Source organism: Aethalodelphis obliquidens, unplaced genomic scaffold, assembly GCF_003676395.1.
Source record: "Aethalodelphis obliquidens isolate GAN/ISIS:26980383/991018 unplaced genomic scaffold, ASM367639v1 scaffold9, whole genome shotgun sequence".
Classification (NCBI taxonomy): Eukaryota; Metazoa; Chordata; class Mammalia; order Artiodactyla; family Delphinidae; genus Aethalodelphis; species Aethalodelphis obliquidens.
Genome location: NW_020837953.1, coordinates 43,489,061 through 43,505,837, shown reverse-complemented (window position 1 = coordinate 43,505,837; position 16,777 = coordinate 43,489,061). Strand labels below are relative to the sequence as shown.

At 54.3% G+C, this 16,777-nt stretch overlaps 1 protein-coding gene across 1 annotated transcript in view; it reads left to right on the top strand.

Annotated features, from left to right (window-relative positions):
- Window positions 1–16,175, top strand: part of TNFRSF8 (TNF receptor superfamily member 8) — a 32,520-nt gene extending 16,345 nt beyond the window's left edge. The window contains exons 8-12 of the mRNA XM_027108307.1: window positions 661–762; window positions 897–950; window positions 7,604–7,629; window positions 10,513–10,702; window positions 14,353–16,175. Of these exons, the coding sequence (XP_026964108.1) occupies window positions 661–762; window positions 897–950; window positions 7,604–7,629; window positions 10,513–10,702; window positions 14,353–14,597 (617 nt within the window). The 3' untranslated portion in view covers window positions 14,598–16,175. The remainder of the gene's footprint in view (window positions 1–660; window positions 763–896; window positions 951–7,603; window positions 7,630–10,512; window positions 10,703–14,352) is intronic.
- The last annotated feature ends 602 nt before the right edge of the window (window positions 16,176–16,777 follow it).

The window sequence follows — 16,777 nt, the reverse complement described above, 5'->3', positions numbered from 1 at the left end:
TAGACGGTCGCTCTCAGTACCATGCGTTTTAGGACTTGCAGTTCTACTCTTAGACACTAGGTGGCAGTAGTTCTCAGGCCAGCGGCGCTCAAAGAGGTCCTGGACTTGGCACCATCAGCAACTTGTTAGAAAAGCAAATTACCAGCCCGACCCCAGACTACTGAATCAGAATCTGCATTTTAACATGGTCCCCAGGAGATTCATACGCACAGGAATGTTTGAGAAGCACTTATCTGGCACATGCTACTTTTTTAACATCTAAAAATGGACTTTAAAGAATAATAACTATATATTGATATTCAAAAGTAGCAAAGCAAGTTAAGTATTAAGTGGTAAAGAAATATATCCAGATAGTGGTTAAGAGCGTGGGCTCTGGAGTCCTCCTGGCCTGGCCTAATGTGCTTCCTAGAGCCAGGTGAGGAAGGACAGGTGGGTAAGCGCTGGACAAGATAGCTATAGACAGGATCTGGGTTTCTGTCCTGGCTTGGCAAAGGACCAGGTCCTGTCAGCCACAGTAGAGTCTGTGTCCAGGAGGAAGTAGTCTGGGGCGAGGGCTGTCCTGTGTGGTTGCTATAGGGCCCCGGCTCACCGCCATGATGCAGACTTCGGGGGCCACCAGTGCCAGGGCAGGCGAGAGAGCAGGGCGCCTCTGTGTTCCAGGACCTGTGCTCTTCTGGGTGATCTTGACACTGGTGGTGGTCGTCAGCTTTGGCTCCTTTCTCCTGTGCCACCGGAGGGGCTGCAGGAAGTGGATGGGGCAGAGTGAGTGCATGTGTCCTTGGGGCCTTGGGAGGGCAGGGTGCTCTGTCCTAGCCTCGCCTGGGTCCCTCTCCCGCCCTGCCCACTGAGGCTGTCTGAGGCTGGCCTCCCTAGCCTTCCTCCCATTGTCGTTTCAGAGCTCCACCTGTGCTACCCAGTCCAGACCTTCCAGCCCAAGCTGGAGCCTGTGGGTGAGTGTCCAGAGGTCCAAAGGGGCTGCGTGCAGCTACACAGCAGCTCTGGACCGTGGGTCTGGATCTCCCTCGGGGTTCCCTCTGTAGGGGTTCCCACAAGCTGCTCCTCCTTTCTGTGCAACCTCATCTGTGATGGGAATATAATGTGGGTGGAAACTCTGTGACATGCCCTGTTCGGCGTCGGATGGAGTGCAGGCATGAAGTTTCAAAAATCCACCTTATCCTCCATTCTTGCCTCTATTGTGCCCTCAGAAGAGGCCTTCCCTTCCTCTCTTCTCTCTGTCGCCCCTTCCCAGCCTCCCTATTATTTTCCCCTCCCCATTCCTCCCTTCCTCCTCTCACTCCCTCCCTCCTGCTGGCAGCTGAGGGCATAGGGGTCCGGGTGGGGGTGGGTGTAGGCTGACAGGGCTAGCATCCTGATTCTGCCCCTTATGAGCTACATGACCTTGGGTGAGTTACTTAATTCCTCTGTGTCTCAGTTTCTCCATCTGTAAAATGGGAACAGTGGGGCCTAATTCAGAGGGCGGGCGTGTGGATCCGTCGCGATAGGCCTGTTAAGTGCTGTGCGGGGCACCTGCACGTAGTCAGAGCTCAGCACAGAGTGGCTGCTGTCTGCTGATGCCCGCCCCTGTGTCTGGGGCCTTTTTCCTCAGCAGGAGTCCCAGGCCTTCCTATGTTCTACGTTTTTCTGAACTCCTCTCTCTGATCCCTGGCCAGCCTCCGAGCCACCTCTTCCAGGCAGCCTTCCATGCTCCACCCATCCAGGCAGCAGACTCTTTCAGCTCTCACCTCGGGGGAGGGGACCCCAGCCATCTTGTGCCAAGTGTCTCCTCTCCTCTGGGCAGCCTCTTTCAAGGCAGGGCAACGTCTTCCTCAGCATGTCACAAGCATTGATTGAGCACCTACTGTGTACAGGCCCTGACCACAGGGGAAGGAGTGGACACAAATGGTCTGAACTTCCCTTTCTGGTTTCAAGGCAGGCTCCCGCAAAGGGACTCACTGACTGAGAGCCCCAGGGGAGGCAGGTGATGCTCTTCATTCCGTAAAGAAGAGACAAGACCCGCGGCCACACCACCTGTAGGGGCCACACCAGACTCAGACGCTGGTCCTGGAAACGGCCGGTCTTGTTTGTAGAGGGCTCAGTCCTGCCCCCCCTTCCTTCCTCCCCACCAGGTTGTCTACCACCCAGTGCCCACCCTGGAGCCCAGTGGTCAACTCAGACCCTGCCCCCCAGGTCCCCAGGCCCCATGGAGAGCCTTGCTGTAGCACGGTTTCTAACTTGGGCCCCTGAACACAGTCCGGTGAGGCATGTTTTGGATTTGATGAGTTTCACAAGCAGGTGCTTGCGTTCCCTTCGCAAGGGGGGTTTTTGTGTTTTGACAATTTCAAGCCTTTTTCCGTGAGCTGTCAGGCTCAGTGTCTCACTGAAACCCGCGTTTGCTTTCTTGACATTTTCTAGTATTAGAGTTTCCATTGCTGTCAGTTTATTTTTTTTCTTCAAACCTCCGTGATAGCAGTTTTGTCACACACACACACACACACACACACACACAAGAGAGAGAGAGAGCAAGAAAGACAGAAAGCACCTTCCCTTAAGAAACCAGACCTACCAGGAACCAAGCCTGGGGCTCAGTGGTGGCCACTCTGTTTGGGGCCGTTTCTGGCCCGCTGGCTTCCGGTGGGTCCCTGGAGGTCTGGTTCCCAGGCCCAAGAGGGAAGGAGGTGCCGCCGGGGGCAGGATGCGTATGGACTGAGCGGGGTGGGTGCAGTGGGGGCTGGAAGGGCACAGGAGCCTTTATTCACTCGTCTGTTCCTTCATGTCTCCGTGGGGCACTTCCTATTGGCCCTGTGCTGGGTACGGAAACTGCCCTCCTGAGCTTTCAGGCCAGCATCAGTTGCTCAAATGACTAAAGACGAGCGGGATGGAAATGGTTGCCCCAGCCCGCCCGGTCCCGGAGCTCCAGGGCTGGGGGAGCCCCTGGTGCGGTAAGCCGTGCGTCAGCAATCTGGGCAGATGCCCCTTTGATGCTCACCCCCATCTCTGAATGGATTTGACTTGGTGACAGGCACACACGTGTTCTCATTTTACTCCTCCTTGTGAGGCGCCCACTGTTATCCCCATTTCACAGATGAGAAAGCTGAGGCACAGGAAGATGAAGGAACTTGTTTAAGGCCACTTGATTAATGAGCAGTACGACCAACCAGGATTTTGTCGGTGGTGGTGGTGAGATTTTTGCATAGATGGTCTCACCCTTGGCACTGTTGACATCTGCATGGGATCATTCTTTGCCAAGCGAGTTGTCCTGTGCGTTACAGGATGTCAGGCAGTTCCCTGGTCTCATACTAGTAGCTCCTCCCATGTGTGACAGCCAAAAATGTCTCCAGGTATGGCCAAATTTCCCCTGGAGGGGAGTGTCACTCCTGGCTGAGAAACACTGATTGAAATTCTTTTAACCCTTCATTTTAAAGGACACTATAGTCATCACTTTATCTGTTACTTCAGGCAGGTTTAAGTTGGAAAAAGTTTTTGTTTGTTTTGAAACAATTTCAAACGTACAGAAAAGTCTCAAGGACAGTGCAGAGAACTTATTTTTTTGAACCATTTGAGAGTAACTTACTAACAGAATGCCGTATCATCCCTGAGTACCTGAGTGTGTATTTCACACGACTGCAGTCAAACCATCAAAATCAGAGAATTCGCTTTGATGCACCGCCACCAACTAATTCTCAGACCCCCACTCAAGTTTCTTCATTGATCCAAATAATGTCATATAGAACAAAAGAATGCAGTTCAGAGTCTCGTACTGCATTTGACGATCGGGTCTCGTGTCCCCTCCAGTCTGTATTTCCCTCCCGGTCATGACCTTGCCACTTTGGAAGATTCCACAGTGATTCTGTGGCTGGCCCTCACCTGGGCTTTGCCTGACGTTTCCTCACGCTTGGACTCAGGTGGTGCGTCTCTGGTGGGAGGATCCCAGGAGTGGGTCATCCACCCCGCCAGGTTTCCCTTTGTCCCTTCCCCGCCGTGTTCACCGTGAGCCCTTGATTAGGGTGGTGTCTGCCAGGCTTCTCCACCACGAAGTCCTCTTTCCTCTGTGGTTATTGCTAAGTACTCTGAGGCTCTATGAATAACTGATGCCTCATCAACTTTGCTCCATTTCTGTATGTATATCTCTCTGGACTCATGGATTCCTCTCTTACTGTACTGCCATCATTACGTAACTTGATGCTCATATTTTCCCAGGTTAGGCCAGTGGGGGCCCCTTCAAGCTGGCTGTTGCGTCCTTTTGTCCCCATCCTTCTGTGTTTGGAGCACTTGTTTTTTCTTTCTTTCTTTCCTTCCTTCCTTCCTTCCTTCCTTCCTTCCTTCCTTTCTTTCTTCTTCTTTTTTCCTTTTTTGGCCGAGATGGGAGAGTTGTGGGATCTTAGTTCCCCAACCAGGGGTTGAACCCTGGCCCTCAGCATTGAGAGGGCCGAGTCCTAACCACTGGACCGCCAGGGAATTCACTGGAGCACTGCTTTATTCTACGATATTCCCAGCTTAGCTTGTAATTCCCTGCCCTGTCCTGGATTTGAATCTAGGGCTGCTTGTTGCCAAACGCCTTCCCTGGGTCTGTTCTGCTTTCCACAGAAGCTGGGACCCCAGGCCAGAGAGGGGATGGGACTGAAAGGGAAGAGCGATGGGAATGGAAGGGATGGATAACTTGGGTGTCAGAACCCACGTGCTTGGCTTGAGCAGCCCTCAGAAAAGCCCTGGGAAACCAGGCACTCCTCCCCGAGGGAGGAGGGGCCCACTGACGTCCAGTGCGTGTGTCCCTGGACTTGTGTCCTGGGATGCTGGACATATTTTATGAGAAAATTGTTCTTATTCCAAAGAGCAAGGATACCAATAAGTGAAGACAGTGGACTGAAGCAACATTTTAGGGGAAAAGCACTTATGAAATCTGACCTCTGTACTTGGCACGATTTGCTCTAGGTCTTTATCAAAGTACACATGAGGGTTGTAACACGCCTGTCGGCCGATGTTGGTGCCCTCCGGATTCTGCCTTTTCACCTCGATGTTATTTTATGCTTGTTTCCGAGAGTCAGTATCGAATGCTGGTTTTCTTTTCGGTGTGATGGAGTTGCCACGCCACTGGAGTATCCTGGGGCCCCCATGTGCTAGGCGGCATCCCGGTCACCTTCTCTTTTAAACGTTTTAATTAAAAAATTCTAAATGGACTTCAGTTTTTAGAGAAGTTTTAGACTTACAGAAAACTTGAGAAGTTAGTACAGAGAGTTTCCGTATAGCCCACACCCAGTTTCCTCTATTATGAGCATCTTACATTAGTGCGGTAAGTTTGTCGCAACAAACGAACCAATACTGATACATTACTATTGTATTAACTAAAGTTCATACTCTGTTCAGATCTACTTAGTTTTGCCTAATGTCCTTTCATTGCTCCAGGATCCCACCCAGTACACCACATTACATTTAGTCATCATGTCTTAGGCCCATCTGGCCTGTGACAGTTTCTGGCTTTCCTTGTTTTTCTGACCTTGGCAGTTTTGAGGAGTTAAGGAGCATCCTACAACTTGCTTGTCGGTTAAGTTGTAGGGTGGCTCTCTGCTTAGAGTTTGTCTAGTGCCTTTCTCCTGATTAGATTGGAGTTGTGGGTGTGGGAGAGGAAGACCATATGGGTTCAGTGTTATTTTCATCACAACATATCAAGGGTTTTGCTCTCAACGTGATTAATCCCTGGGCACCTTCAGTTTTGAGATCTCATTTAACCTTCATAAAAACCCTCCAAAGTTGGCATGACCTGTCCCCTTTTCCAAATGAGAGAACTAAAGGCTGGGAAAGGTGAAAGATGTCGTGCTGGGGTTTCACTGCTAGGAAGGCCTGCGACGAAGGACTGCTAAGCTGCGTTACTGTTTGGCACCTGTCTTGTTTTCCACTTTTTGGTTTTTAGAAACTGCACCGCTGTGCACAGGCTGGTCGCTTTCCTTCGGGTTATTTCCTGAGGGTGTGTTCCCGAAGAGGGATTACTGGGTCAAAGTGTGTGAAGTTTTCATTGCCCAATGGCTTTCGAGAAAGAGGAAACCAGTTCACAGGCATCAGCAGCTGTGTTCCTGTTTGCCCACGTCCTCTCCAAGACTGCATTTTATCATCTTAATTTCTTTTGTCTTGTTACTTTGTCACACCCTTTCTTCCCCCCAAGACTTGCTGCGAATGACAGTTGGCTGTTTGCAAAAGTCAAAATCACTCTCAAAGGAGGAAGATTTGGCTTCACTGACATCCTTTAAAAGAATGTGCCTCAGGCCAGACAGTGTTTCTCAAAGTGCTGGCTCGGCCGATGGACAGTGGCTGCCTCGTGGGAGGGGCCACGGCCTCTCAAGGTGACCACTCTGCTGGCAACAGCAGTTACCAGATTTGTTAAGTCAAGAGTCAAGAATTGTGTCATTTTACACATGTGCTTCTTTTGACCATTATTCTGATCCATTTCCCCTTTAGACACTTTACCTGCTGATGGTCATTTAAAAGGGACATGGAAGAGTGTCCTCCGGACTGACCTGGTGTCCACACAGCAGGTTCAAACTGCCCGTCTTGTATTTTCGTGGTCAGTCGGCCTCCAGTGAGGGTTTCTGCTAGGATTCGGGGATGCTCATTCCCTAGAGGGGCTGAGGTCAGACGGTCTTCCAGAGGTGACTTAGCTGGCATGCTGGCCTCTTCACGAGGTTTCTCTGGTTAGGTGTGCACACTGAAGAGCAACAAAAGCCAAGTCTCTAGGTGATTTCTTCGGGAGTCGTAAGAGGCCCTGTGCCCCCAGAGGACGGTCAGCTCCTAGGGGTCGACTCGCCCTGGCTTAGACAGACGCCTGGTACCATCTCCAGCTTTCCCAGCTGGCCACTGGGCCGTGATTAAATGTCAGCATCTACTTGACCATGACCCGGAGCCCAGTTTAATACGAGAGGAAAGTTGGAGAGGAGGGTGGGGTTTGGGATGAGAAGAAAAAGGTTGTGCCCTAAGGATCATTGCATACTGAGCCCACCAGAGGGTGGGATGACCGCTGAGACCGGTCACGTGGGCTATTTCAGGCACACGTGATAGAAAACCGAACTCACGCTGGCCTGAGCCAAAAGGGCTCCGGGGTCCACTGGCTTTAGGCATGTCCGATGCAGGTCTAAGAAAAGGTCCTCAGGATCTGTCACCCGCTCTCTATCGCCTAGGGGTCCTCCGTGTGAGTTTCACATGGTGCTCCGGGCCGTTCTGGCCTCTCCAGCCCCTGGAGACCACCAGGTGGTAGCAGCAGCCACAGACCAACTTCTGACCCAGCAGAAGTGTCTTCGGCTCCAGCTGGGGTGCGCGCTCGTCCTGAACCAGTCCTGTGCGTGTGTGGGAGTGGGAGGGCTGTGCAGGGGTCCGGTGTGCTGAGGGGCTTGGTGGCTGGAAGAGAGGTGACTCCCCCGTTCTCTGGCTGCCGCTGGGAAGTGAGCCCCTGTGCCCTGGGCCTGAAACCCGTCCACTGCTCTCCAGGTCTGACCGAGGCACCAGCTGCCACCCTGGGGGCAATGGAGGGCGCATTTGCCCACAGGTTGGCGGGGAGGTGCAGGGCCAGGCAGCTGCCAGACCCTCCTTGGTGAATTCACTGCTCTTTTGTTCTTTGCAGATTCCAGGCCCGGGAGGAACCTGACAGTAAGTAGCCCCTCCCTTGCCTCCACCCCAGCTTTGTGCCCCTAACTCTGCCCCCTTCCCTAGCAGATCTGCTGGTTCTGAGAGCAGCTGCGTGGATCCCAGCCCTCCCAGGGCCCAGGTGCAGGTTCCCCTGCAAGTTCAGGCCGGGTCTGCCCCACGCAGGGAGCGCTGAGCACAGCGGGGCCTGAGCCAGGCCCTGGCGGAGGATGCAGAGCCCCACCCCAGACAGCAGCCTTGGTTCCTGGCTCATCCTGCCGGGGACTTCCAGAAGGGCCTGCCAGACAGTGGGTTTGGTTTTGGCCATGTGGGTGCCAGGTGTGGTGAGAGGGAAGGCTGTGTTCATTCCCCCCTTTCTCCATCACTCCTCCGTGAGTCTTGTCCTCAAAGCTGGGATGTCGAATCAGCAGCACGAACTTCTGAAACTTGAGCTTTTCTCATACGGAGCACTTACGGTGCACCAGGCACCTGGCTTCGTGCTTTCTTGAAGTTATTCTGGGTAGTCCTTACAAAACACAGAGGTTGGTACTGTTGTCCCACTGTATGGAAGAGGAAACGGGGGCCCAGACAGGAAAGGTGCTTCCACGGTTGGAAAATAGATCAGCTAGGATTTACGGCCTGGTTTGTGTGACTCCGAAGCTGGTGCTCTGAACTGTTACCCTGAGCTGCCTCCTAGCAAGAGCATTTTCACCTGCCTTTTATGAAGCGCTCGCCGTGTGCAGGCGCTGGGCTGGGGGCTTCGCACATGTTACTGCTGGTCCTGCAACCACCCAAGATGCGGCGCATACACCAGGCCCTCATTGGGCTTGTCCTGGCGCCCTGCTCTGTGCCCAGCCTCCCAGGGGCAGCACGGGGACCAGTGCCGGGGGGGAGCAGGGGCACTGCCCCCGCAGCTGAGGGGGGAGCAGGACAAAGCACACCATATGGGCTGGGTCTCAGGTGTGTATCGTTCGCCCGCTTTTCTTCTTTTCCACTTATCAGTTCTCTGTTACTTTCTTTCTTTTTTTTTTTTTTTTTTGCGGTACGCGGGCCTCTCACCGTTGTGGCCTCTCCCGTTGCGGAGCACAGGCTCCGGATGCGCAGGCTCAGCGGCCATGGCTCACGGGCCCGGCCGCTCCGCGGCATGTGGGATCCTCCCGGACCGGGGCATGAACCCCTGTCCCCTGCATCAGCAGGCGGACTCTCAATCACTGCGCCACCAGGGAAGCCCTGTTACTTTCTTTTAACTCAAATTTTCGTACATGAGAACGGTTTCCATCCTTTATCTTTAAACATAATAGATGGAACCACAATACAAGTTCAGGTTCAAATCATGGGAGATCACATTCAGACATGCTTGGGTCAGACAGGTTGCTGTTATGAGGCCAAGAAATTTCATGAAAATGTATTTAACGATTTGTAAGATAATCAAATACCTTTTGGCCACGTGGGCCAAAGCATTAATAGTAACATGTTCAAGAATGCCGTCTTTTGGACTTCAAATTATTTTAAAAGAATATTCAGGGGACTTCCCTGGTGGCGCAGTGGTTAAGAATCCACCTGCTAATGCAGGGGACACGGTTTTGAGCCCTGGTCCAGGAAGATCCCACATGCCACGGAGCAACTAAGCCCGTGCGCCACAACTACTGAGCCTGCGCTCTAGAGCCTGCAAGCCACAACTACTGAGCCCTCGTGCCACAACTACTGAAGCCTGTGTGCCTAGAGCCCGTGCTCCGCAACGAGAGAAGCCACCACAATGAGAAGCCCACGCACTTCAACAAAGAGTAGCCCCCACTCACTGCAACTAGAGAAAGCCCGCATGCAGCAACAAAGACCCAGTGCGGCCAAAAATAAAATGAATAAATAAATTAAAAAAAAGAATACTCAGGATTATGTAGCTATACTTTCTGCCTTACTCAAACTCATTCCCTTTTGAAGGCTGAAGGTAAATGGTATTTACATTAGAACATTTTACAAGAGCACTTCTCCTTGGCACTTACAGAAAAGTGAAAAACGAAACCGACATTTTCCTGCGATGTAACTGTTTTTAGAATACATTAGTGTGATCATAAAAGGCTGCTGTCCCAGGAGCAGGGGAATTGGGGTGGGCCTGGAGCTGATACTTGTAGACTTGGGCTAACGTGCATGGATTCCAAAGCGAGATACTGGGTGGGGTTCAAGCACTGGCCGGACACTTACCAACTAACCCTGAGCAAGCTACTTGACTTGTCTTTTTTTTTAGATGTTGGGGGTAGGAGTTTATTAATTTTTATTTATTTTTGCTGCGTTGGGTCTTCGTTTCTGTGTGAGGGCTTTCTCTAGTTGTGGCAAGCAGGGGCCACTCTTCATCGCGGTGCACGGGCCTCTCACTATCGCGGGCCTTCTTGTTGCGGAGCACAGGCTCCAGACGTGCAGGCTCAGTAGTTGTGGCTCACGGGCCCAGTTGCTCCGCGGCATGTGGGATCTTCCCAGACCAGGGCCCAAACCTGTGTCCCCTGCATTAGCAGGCAGATTTTCAACCACTGCGCCACCAGGGAAGCCCCTACTTGACTCTTCTGTGCCTCAGTTTCCTGATCTGTAAAATATCTGCTAATATTAGCCACCTTGTAGAGTGGTTGTTAAGGATTAACACATGTCAAGGGCCACGCACCTGGTAAGCATTGTATGCAATGCTGACAGTATCATTATTTAGTACAAGTTAAAAACAACGTGACTTCACAGGGTCCCACACTCAGGTATGTCAGGCTATCAAGGCTGAGAAGCCCAGGGTAGTGCATGACGGCTTTAAAGCAGAGAGGGAGACTCACTGGGGTCTATGGAGATGAAGAAACAGGGGTTCCCCAGCTCAGAGACTGGGGGAGGTTGGGGCATCCTGCATCAACACCATTTCCTCTGTGCCCACTGCAGCTGATCGGGAGGGTATCGGTGGCAGAGCCGGGCCTTGAGGAGCAGGGGTTAACGAGCCCCCCAGCTGTGGAGACCTGCCCCAACCTGGAGAGCCTGCAGCTGCTGGAGGCCAGCCCAGCCAGCAGCCCCTCCACCTCCATGGACCTTCCTGAGCCCCGAGGGACCGCGGAGCACACCAACAACAGGATTGGTGAGTCGGCCTGTTTGGGGGGTCCTGGGGTGCTCAGGGGCAGGAGAGATGGGCCCTGAGCCCCCAGCGGGGACTAGAGACCCTGAGGACGGAAGGCCCAGCAGGGAAGAGGCAGGGGTTCCTCCCCCGGCCCTCATGAGTAGGAGACAATTTCTGTGGAGTTAAGCCCTTCTCAGGGGGCGTGGAGCAGCTGCCGCCACCTCTTCATCCCAGTGTACATTTCTGTAAGGTAGGGATAGCAGGACTTCTGCCTTCACGGAGCCCATCGTGAAAATCCGTGAAATGATGTGCATGAAGTCGTCCTGGGGGGTGGGGCTCCCCCTGCCTGGTGCCTGCTCTGATTAGAGGGAAAGTAACCGCCAGCCCAGCCCCCAACGAAGGGCCCCTGAGGGGGATGGAGGGAGACATCAGGGAAGTAAGAGCTGCCGCTTGGCTGACGCATTTGGGCATGGCACGCTCGTCACCTCTTGTCACACAGCCTTCCGAGGATGGGGTCTTTCCCTCCTTTTTCCAATTGGGGAAACAGCGGTTCAGGGGAGAGAAGTGATTTTCCCAGTCACACAGCTACCAAGTGGCAGCATGGCTGCAGGCTCCGAAACCCCCCGGTCTGTCCGCATCAGTACCCTGCAGTGGAACCCGGAGGCCAGCGCGCCCCGAACTGCAGCCACCCTCCAGCCAGGGTGAAACTTCCGGTCCCGAAGTCCTCCTTGCCTCTCTCCCCCTCCTCTCCACCCTGCTACAACCAGAACGTTTCTACCAAAATGGTTACCTGCCCATATTACACCCCTGCCTGAAGCCCTCCAGGGGGTCCCTGGTACCTGCAGGGTGAATTCCAGGCCTCTTATTCCGGCATTTAAGCTGCCTCCTCCCCACCAGGCTTGCCAGCCTCCCCACCCCACAGGTCTGCTCCTTCCTCCCACTCAATGTCAGTTTCCTAATCACCGGAGCCCCTTCTCACTTCTGAGCTCCGAGGGCGGCTGCTTTCTCACCTGAAACAGCCAACTCCACCTCCTTGAATCTAGTTAATTCTTGATGTCCTGAGGACCCTGTTTATTTGCCTCCTTCTCCAGGAAGCCCTCCCTGCCCTCTCCACTCTCCCATCTAGGAGATGCCCCTGTGCTGTGTGGCCCCAGAGCCCAGGCCTCCCCTCCTAGTGTCCTAAGCACCCAGCAGTGTGTGTTTGCAGCCTCCTTCCCCACCCCCACCCCCATCCACTTGGCTGTTAGCTCCCCGGGGGCAGGGCCTTAATTGGCTCCATCTCTGTCTTTGGAGGGTTAACCATCACTGAGATAATTCCAAAGAGGCATTTGTGATCGTCCTACACATTTGTGTGGCAGGGATTGGTGGATAGAACGCTTTAGGGCAGAACCCTAAACAGCACTAAACTGAAACTTTTGGAATTGTAGCTTTCAGCAAGTTTTACTGGAAAAGAATGTATTTTGGGAAATACCACTGAAAGCATCTCCTGCAAATTTCCTAAGAAGTCCTAATTTGAACATTTGAGTCAAAGCTGAGTGCAGTGCCTGGAACCACAGGGCTGGGGCTCTGGGAGTGTTTGGGGGGGAAGGGGGAGGGAGGCACCAGGCTCCCAGGTGGGCTGGGGCTTGGGCAGCCTGGCCTGTAAGCCTGGCTGGTAAGCAGGTTGGAGATTCTCTTGGGACATTCAAGAGATGGTGAGCCCTTTGTTCTCCTGACACCTCCCTAGAGGAGTACCCCCTTGTACAGTTCCCAAGGGGACCAAACTCTGGTTGCGCTTTACCCCTCTACCCCTGGGCACCGGGCAGGGGGAGCCCCTTCCCCTCATCTTCATCCCCCTCCCCGTCCAGGACAACTTCCTTGGATTCTGGAGCCCTGGGTGGGGCAGGAAGTCCAAGCAACTTCTGGAAGACCCTCCTCTCCCAACTTGGGAGTGGGCAGCCCTGTGATGGGGGATAGAGCCAGAGGAATCAGGACCCGAGGAATGTGAGGGGATCACAGCCTGGCCCCCAGCTTTGGCTGCTTCTCCCTGGACAAACTCACCCCTCTTCTTCCACACCCCTACTCCTCTATGTCTGTCTGTCTGTCTGTCTCATCTCCTCTAGCGCTGTGCGGCCTCCTCTGTGTTCTCTCTCACCTCCTGGGGTCCCCTGTCCCTCACCGTCACTGGCTCCCATCTTTTGCCAGCCCTTTTGGTCAGGTTCCCAGGGCAAAAGACCTGCAGGTCTTGATGGAGGGTATGTGGCTTGAGGCCACGCTCTCTCTTTTGGGGTGTAGGGGGGGCTCCCAGCCCATAGCTTGTTTCACGCTTGTAGCCTTCCCTCTAGTTCTCACTGCTATTTTGAACACTTCTCTCTATCCTGGAAGTATCAAAGACCAAAACAGAAGAACTGGCATTATGCAATGGGGTTGAGCGTGTGGGGGCCCCCAGAATCTCTGGGGGGTTCCTGAATCGGAGGGGTGTAACTGGGTTCCTCAGAGAGGCAGGGATCCCGAGCTCCCTGCCCCACCCTAGCACTCAAGTTCCCTCTTGAGCTTCCCCATTCGGACTCCAGAGAGAGCTCCAGGGCTGAGCGGCTGGGAGCTCGTACCCTGCCCTGGGCTCAAGGCCATCAGAAGCTGGGCTGCTGGTGTTTGGAGTTAGCTGACCTGGGTGAAGGCCAGGCTCCCCACGTCCCAGCTTCTTGGGCACCTTACTTAGCTCCCCTGAGACTCCAAAGCCCTAGTAGCAGGTGGTCAGCAGACCGCGGGGGGTCATGCCTCTAAGAGGCTGGGCTGCTTTTTCATCCACGCGAGCCACACGAGCAGCCCTATGTGCTGGGCAGGCACATGGCAACAAGCAATAAACATCAAGCTATACCAGCCCCTGCAAAGCTGTCCAGGTCATAGGCTGTTGGAGATTATTAACAGGGTTGAGGTTTCTGCAGGTTGTGACCATCTGTCTGGGTTTGCCCAGACTGAAGAGGTTCCTGGGATGTGGAACTTTCAATACTAAAGCCAGTAGGAGCATCCCAGGCAAACCAGGACACGTTGCTGTCCCCTTGCCACCACCCCCCGCCCCCCACCCCAGGTTTCTGCGTTAGGCACGTGGATATGAACTGAAAGGGCAGCAGGGCAGGGTGGAGTTTCTTTGGGGATTTCTACTAACGACCTGGTGACCTTGGGCAGGTCATTTAACATCTCTGGGCTCCAGATTCTTTATCTGTAAATGGGGATCACGATAGACTATCTACCTTGTGGAAGTGACGCGAGGATTCGGGAGCTAATGTGTGAAAAGCATCTGGAACGGCATCCGGCTAAACTCTGCAAGTGTTCACTGGTGCTATTGGTGTCCATGTCATTCTCCAATTTCTCCCCACGGCTTCCTTTCTCTCCTAACCCTGTTGTCTTCTCTTCTACCCCATCTTGGCAGAAGTGTCGAGAAAATCACAAGCACTTCCTATACGTGGGCCAGTCCTTAACCCCTCAGCACACAGTTCCTAGCTGTTTTATCTCCTTTGAGCCTCAGGATACCTGTGAAGTCGGCGGGGCCTACTGTGTATCAGAGAGGCTGTGCCATCTGCCTGAGGCCACACAGCAGAAGTGGCAGAGCTGGGACTGGGACCCTCCTCTGCCTCCTTGCTTCCATCCAGCTGGAGCTCTTGTCTCATCTCCCCCACCCTTTTGCCTTGCAGAGAACATCTACATCATGAAGGCCGACACTGTGATTGTGGGGACCGTGAAGGCCAAGGTGCCTGAGGGCCAGGGCCTGGTGGGGCCGGCAGGGTCCGAGTTCGAGGAGGATCTGGAGGTGGACCATGCCCCCCACTACCCAGAGCAGGAGACGGAACCACTGGCGGGCAGCTGTGGGGACGTCATGTTTTCGGTGGAGGAGGAAGGGAAGGAGGACCCCTTGCCCACGACCGCCTCTGGGAAATGAGGCCTGGCCTGGGCTGGGGCTGAGAGGGCAGCTGGGTGCCTCTGGGAGGCCACGGTGACCCTGGTGGCACCAAGCTGGTAGCACCCACCTGGTGGCAGAGGCCCATCTGGCCTGAGGTGAGGTTCCAGCATCCAGCAGTAGACCCAGCCTATCAACGCAGGAGGCTCTGCTCGTCTGTACCTGCCTCCCCACCCAGCTGCCCCCCAACCCAGACCCTGGGGAGCCCGGGCCTGTGCGGCAGAGACGACCAAGGGGCTAGATCTGAACAGCGCTGTGTGTTGGGGCAACAGGCAGCCAGCAGGGCCTGGGCACCCTGCATTCTGCTGCTGCCAGCCCTCCCCTGTTCTGTAGCCCCCACGATGGGCCCAGGGCCCAGCGCACATCACTGTTCCCGCAGCAGGAGGCATCTCGGGACCCAGAGACCTGCAGATTCTTTGCAGCCGTGGTGCCCCTGCCTGGCCGGAGACCCGCCCACCCAGCTGCTGCCTGGAGAAGGGCCTGCTCTGCTTCGCCCAGGGGGGCTCCCTCCCTGCGTGGACAAGGGGGACTGTGGACCCTTCTTGGGTCCTTACCCGCTCTGTGGGCACCTGTGCTCTGTCCCGGGCCACCAAAGATGCGTCTTCCCCAGATCTGCCACGTGCACAGATCCTGGCGGTACCAGGCCCTGCCTTTGGCTCTAGCTGCTCAGCACCCATGATGGGGGTGTGGGTGTCAGAAGACTACTTGGTTTCACTGACATTCTGCCGGAAAAGAAAGAGCGTTTCTTAGTTCAGTCTGGACTTTAGGATTTTTACGTTTCATACAAAGGAGTCAAGTGCCCTGACCTGGGGCTTCTTCCTGCTCTCCCCAGGGCTCTCAGACTCATGGCAACAAACAAGTGGTCTTGGGAAGGGAGTGTGGGCAGATGAGGCCCGGGGCACTGAGTCGCAGGCAGCCTGGAGACTGCTGGAATTACCCGTTGGAAGCCGGCCCCGGGAAGGCTGCTGTTTACTCACCAGCCTGCTCGGTCTCTGGAGGAAGTTGAGGCTGGCTCCGGCTTCACCAGGGTAGTTTCTGAAACCGCTCAGTTGTTTTGGGGAAAGTTGGAGAGAGGCTGGATGCTGTGAGAGACCGTTTACACCAGAACCTGAAGTTTACGTGGGCCGGACAATGGCCAAAACCCCCCGTGCCCAGACAGTGTGAGGACTCTGCTCCCTCCTGCCACTACCCCCCACCCCCCAAGGGCTCCCTCACCCAATGGCCAAAACTTTGGTCCTTTAAAAATTCATAAGTTCCCTTAAAAACCAATCATAAGGCTCAGGAAATTCTCCCTGAGATTTGAGTACCTCTGAGCAGAAGGGCCCGAGCCATCTCTCTCCCCACAAGACAACGGCTCCCGCTTTACCTCTCTGCCCCAGACACCTAGGTTGGCAGCGTCTGGGGACAGGGAGACCCCTACCTGCTGGGACAGCCCTTCCCACTGCTGGAGGTTCTTCCCTGCGGATGGAGGCAGACCCTGTCCCTGTGGAACTCCCACTCCCTGGTCGGTCCAAGGCCCGGCCTTTGGGGCTACTCAGAATAAAGCACTCTCGTCCTCAGGCTCCCTTGGGTTATTGGCAGGAGGCACCCCTGGTCTCCCCACAGCCTTCTTCCCTCCGGGCTGGGCCCAGCAGCCCCACAGCTGGGGAAAAGGGAGTCACAAAGTAGCAGTGTGAATGCCCCAGCCTTGGGTAGCCCAGAGAGGACCGGGGGTGAATGTGAGTCGTGGGCTTGGAGCCTGAGCTGGGAGGCCCCAGCCTGCCTCCCTGGTGTCAATGAAAACTTAATCCGTCGATCTAAGAAAGAATTGGAAATTTTTAATTTGAGCCAAATTCGAGGCTTATTACCCGGGAAGAGCATCTCAGAAGGCTCTGAGAATGGTTCTACCCATTGGAAGTCAAGACACAGTTTATAGAAGTTTTTTGAGACAGGGCTGTACATTCAATGACGTATTATTGACAGTTTATGTAATCCAGATCTAAGCCCAGCGCAGTGGGTCATGTGACCCCTTATAGGATCAGGAAGGAATGCTATCTTTTCAGGAGTTGTCTTGTTGATGCTGGGAGAGTGCTGCTCTTTATGGCTGAGCGGGTATTCCTGCAGATGGGGGAGGTTTGGTCAATGCGTAATGCAGACACACAATGCACAGTGCGGGGAGAGGG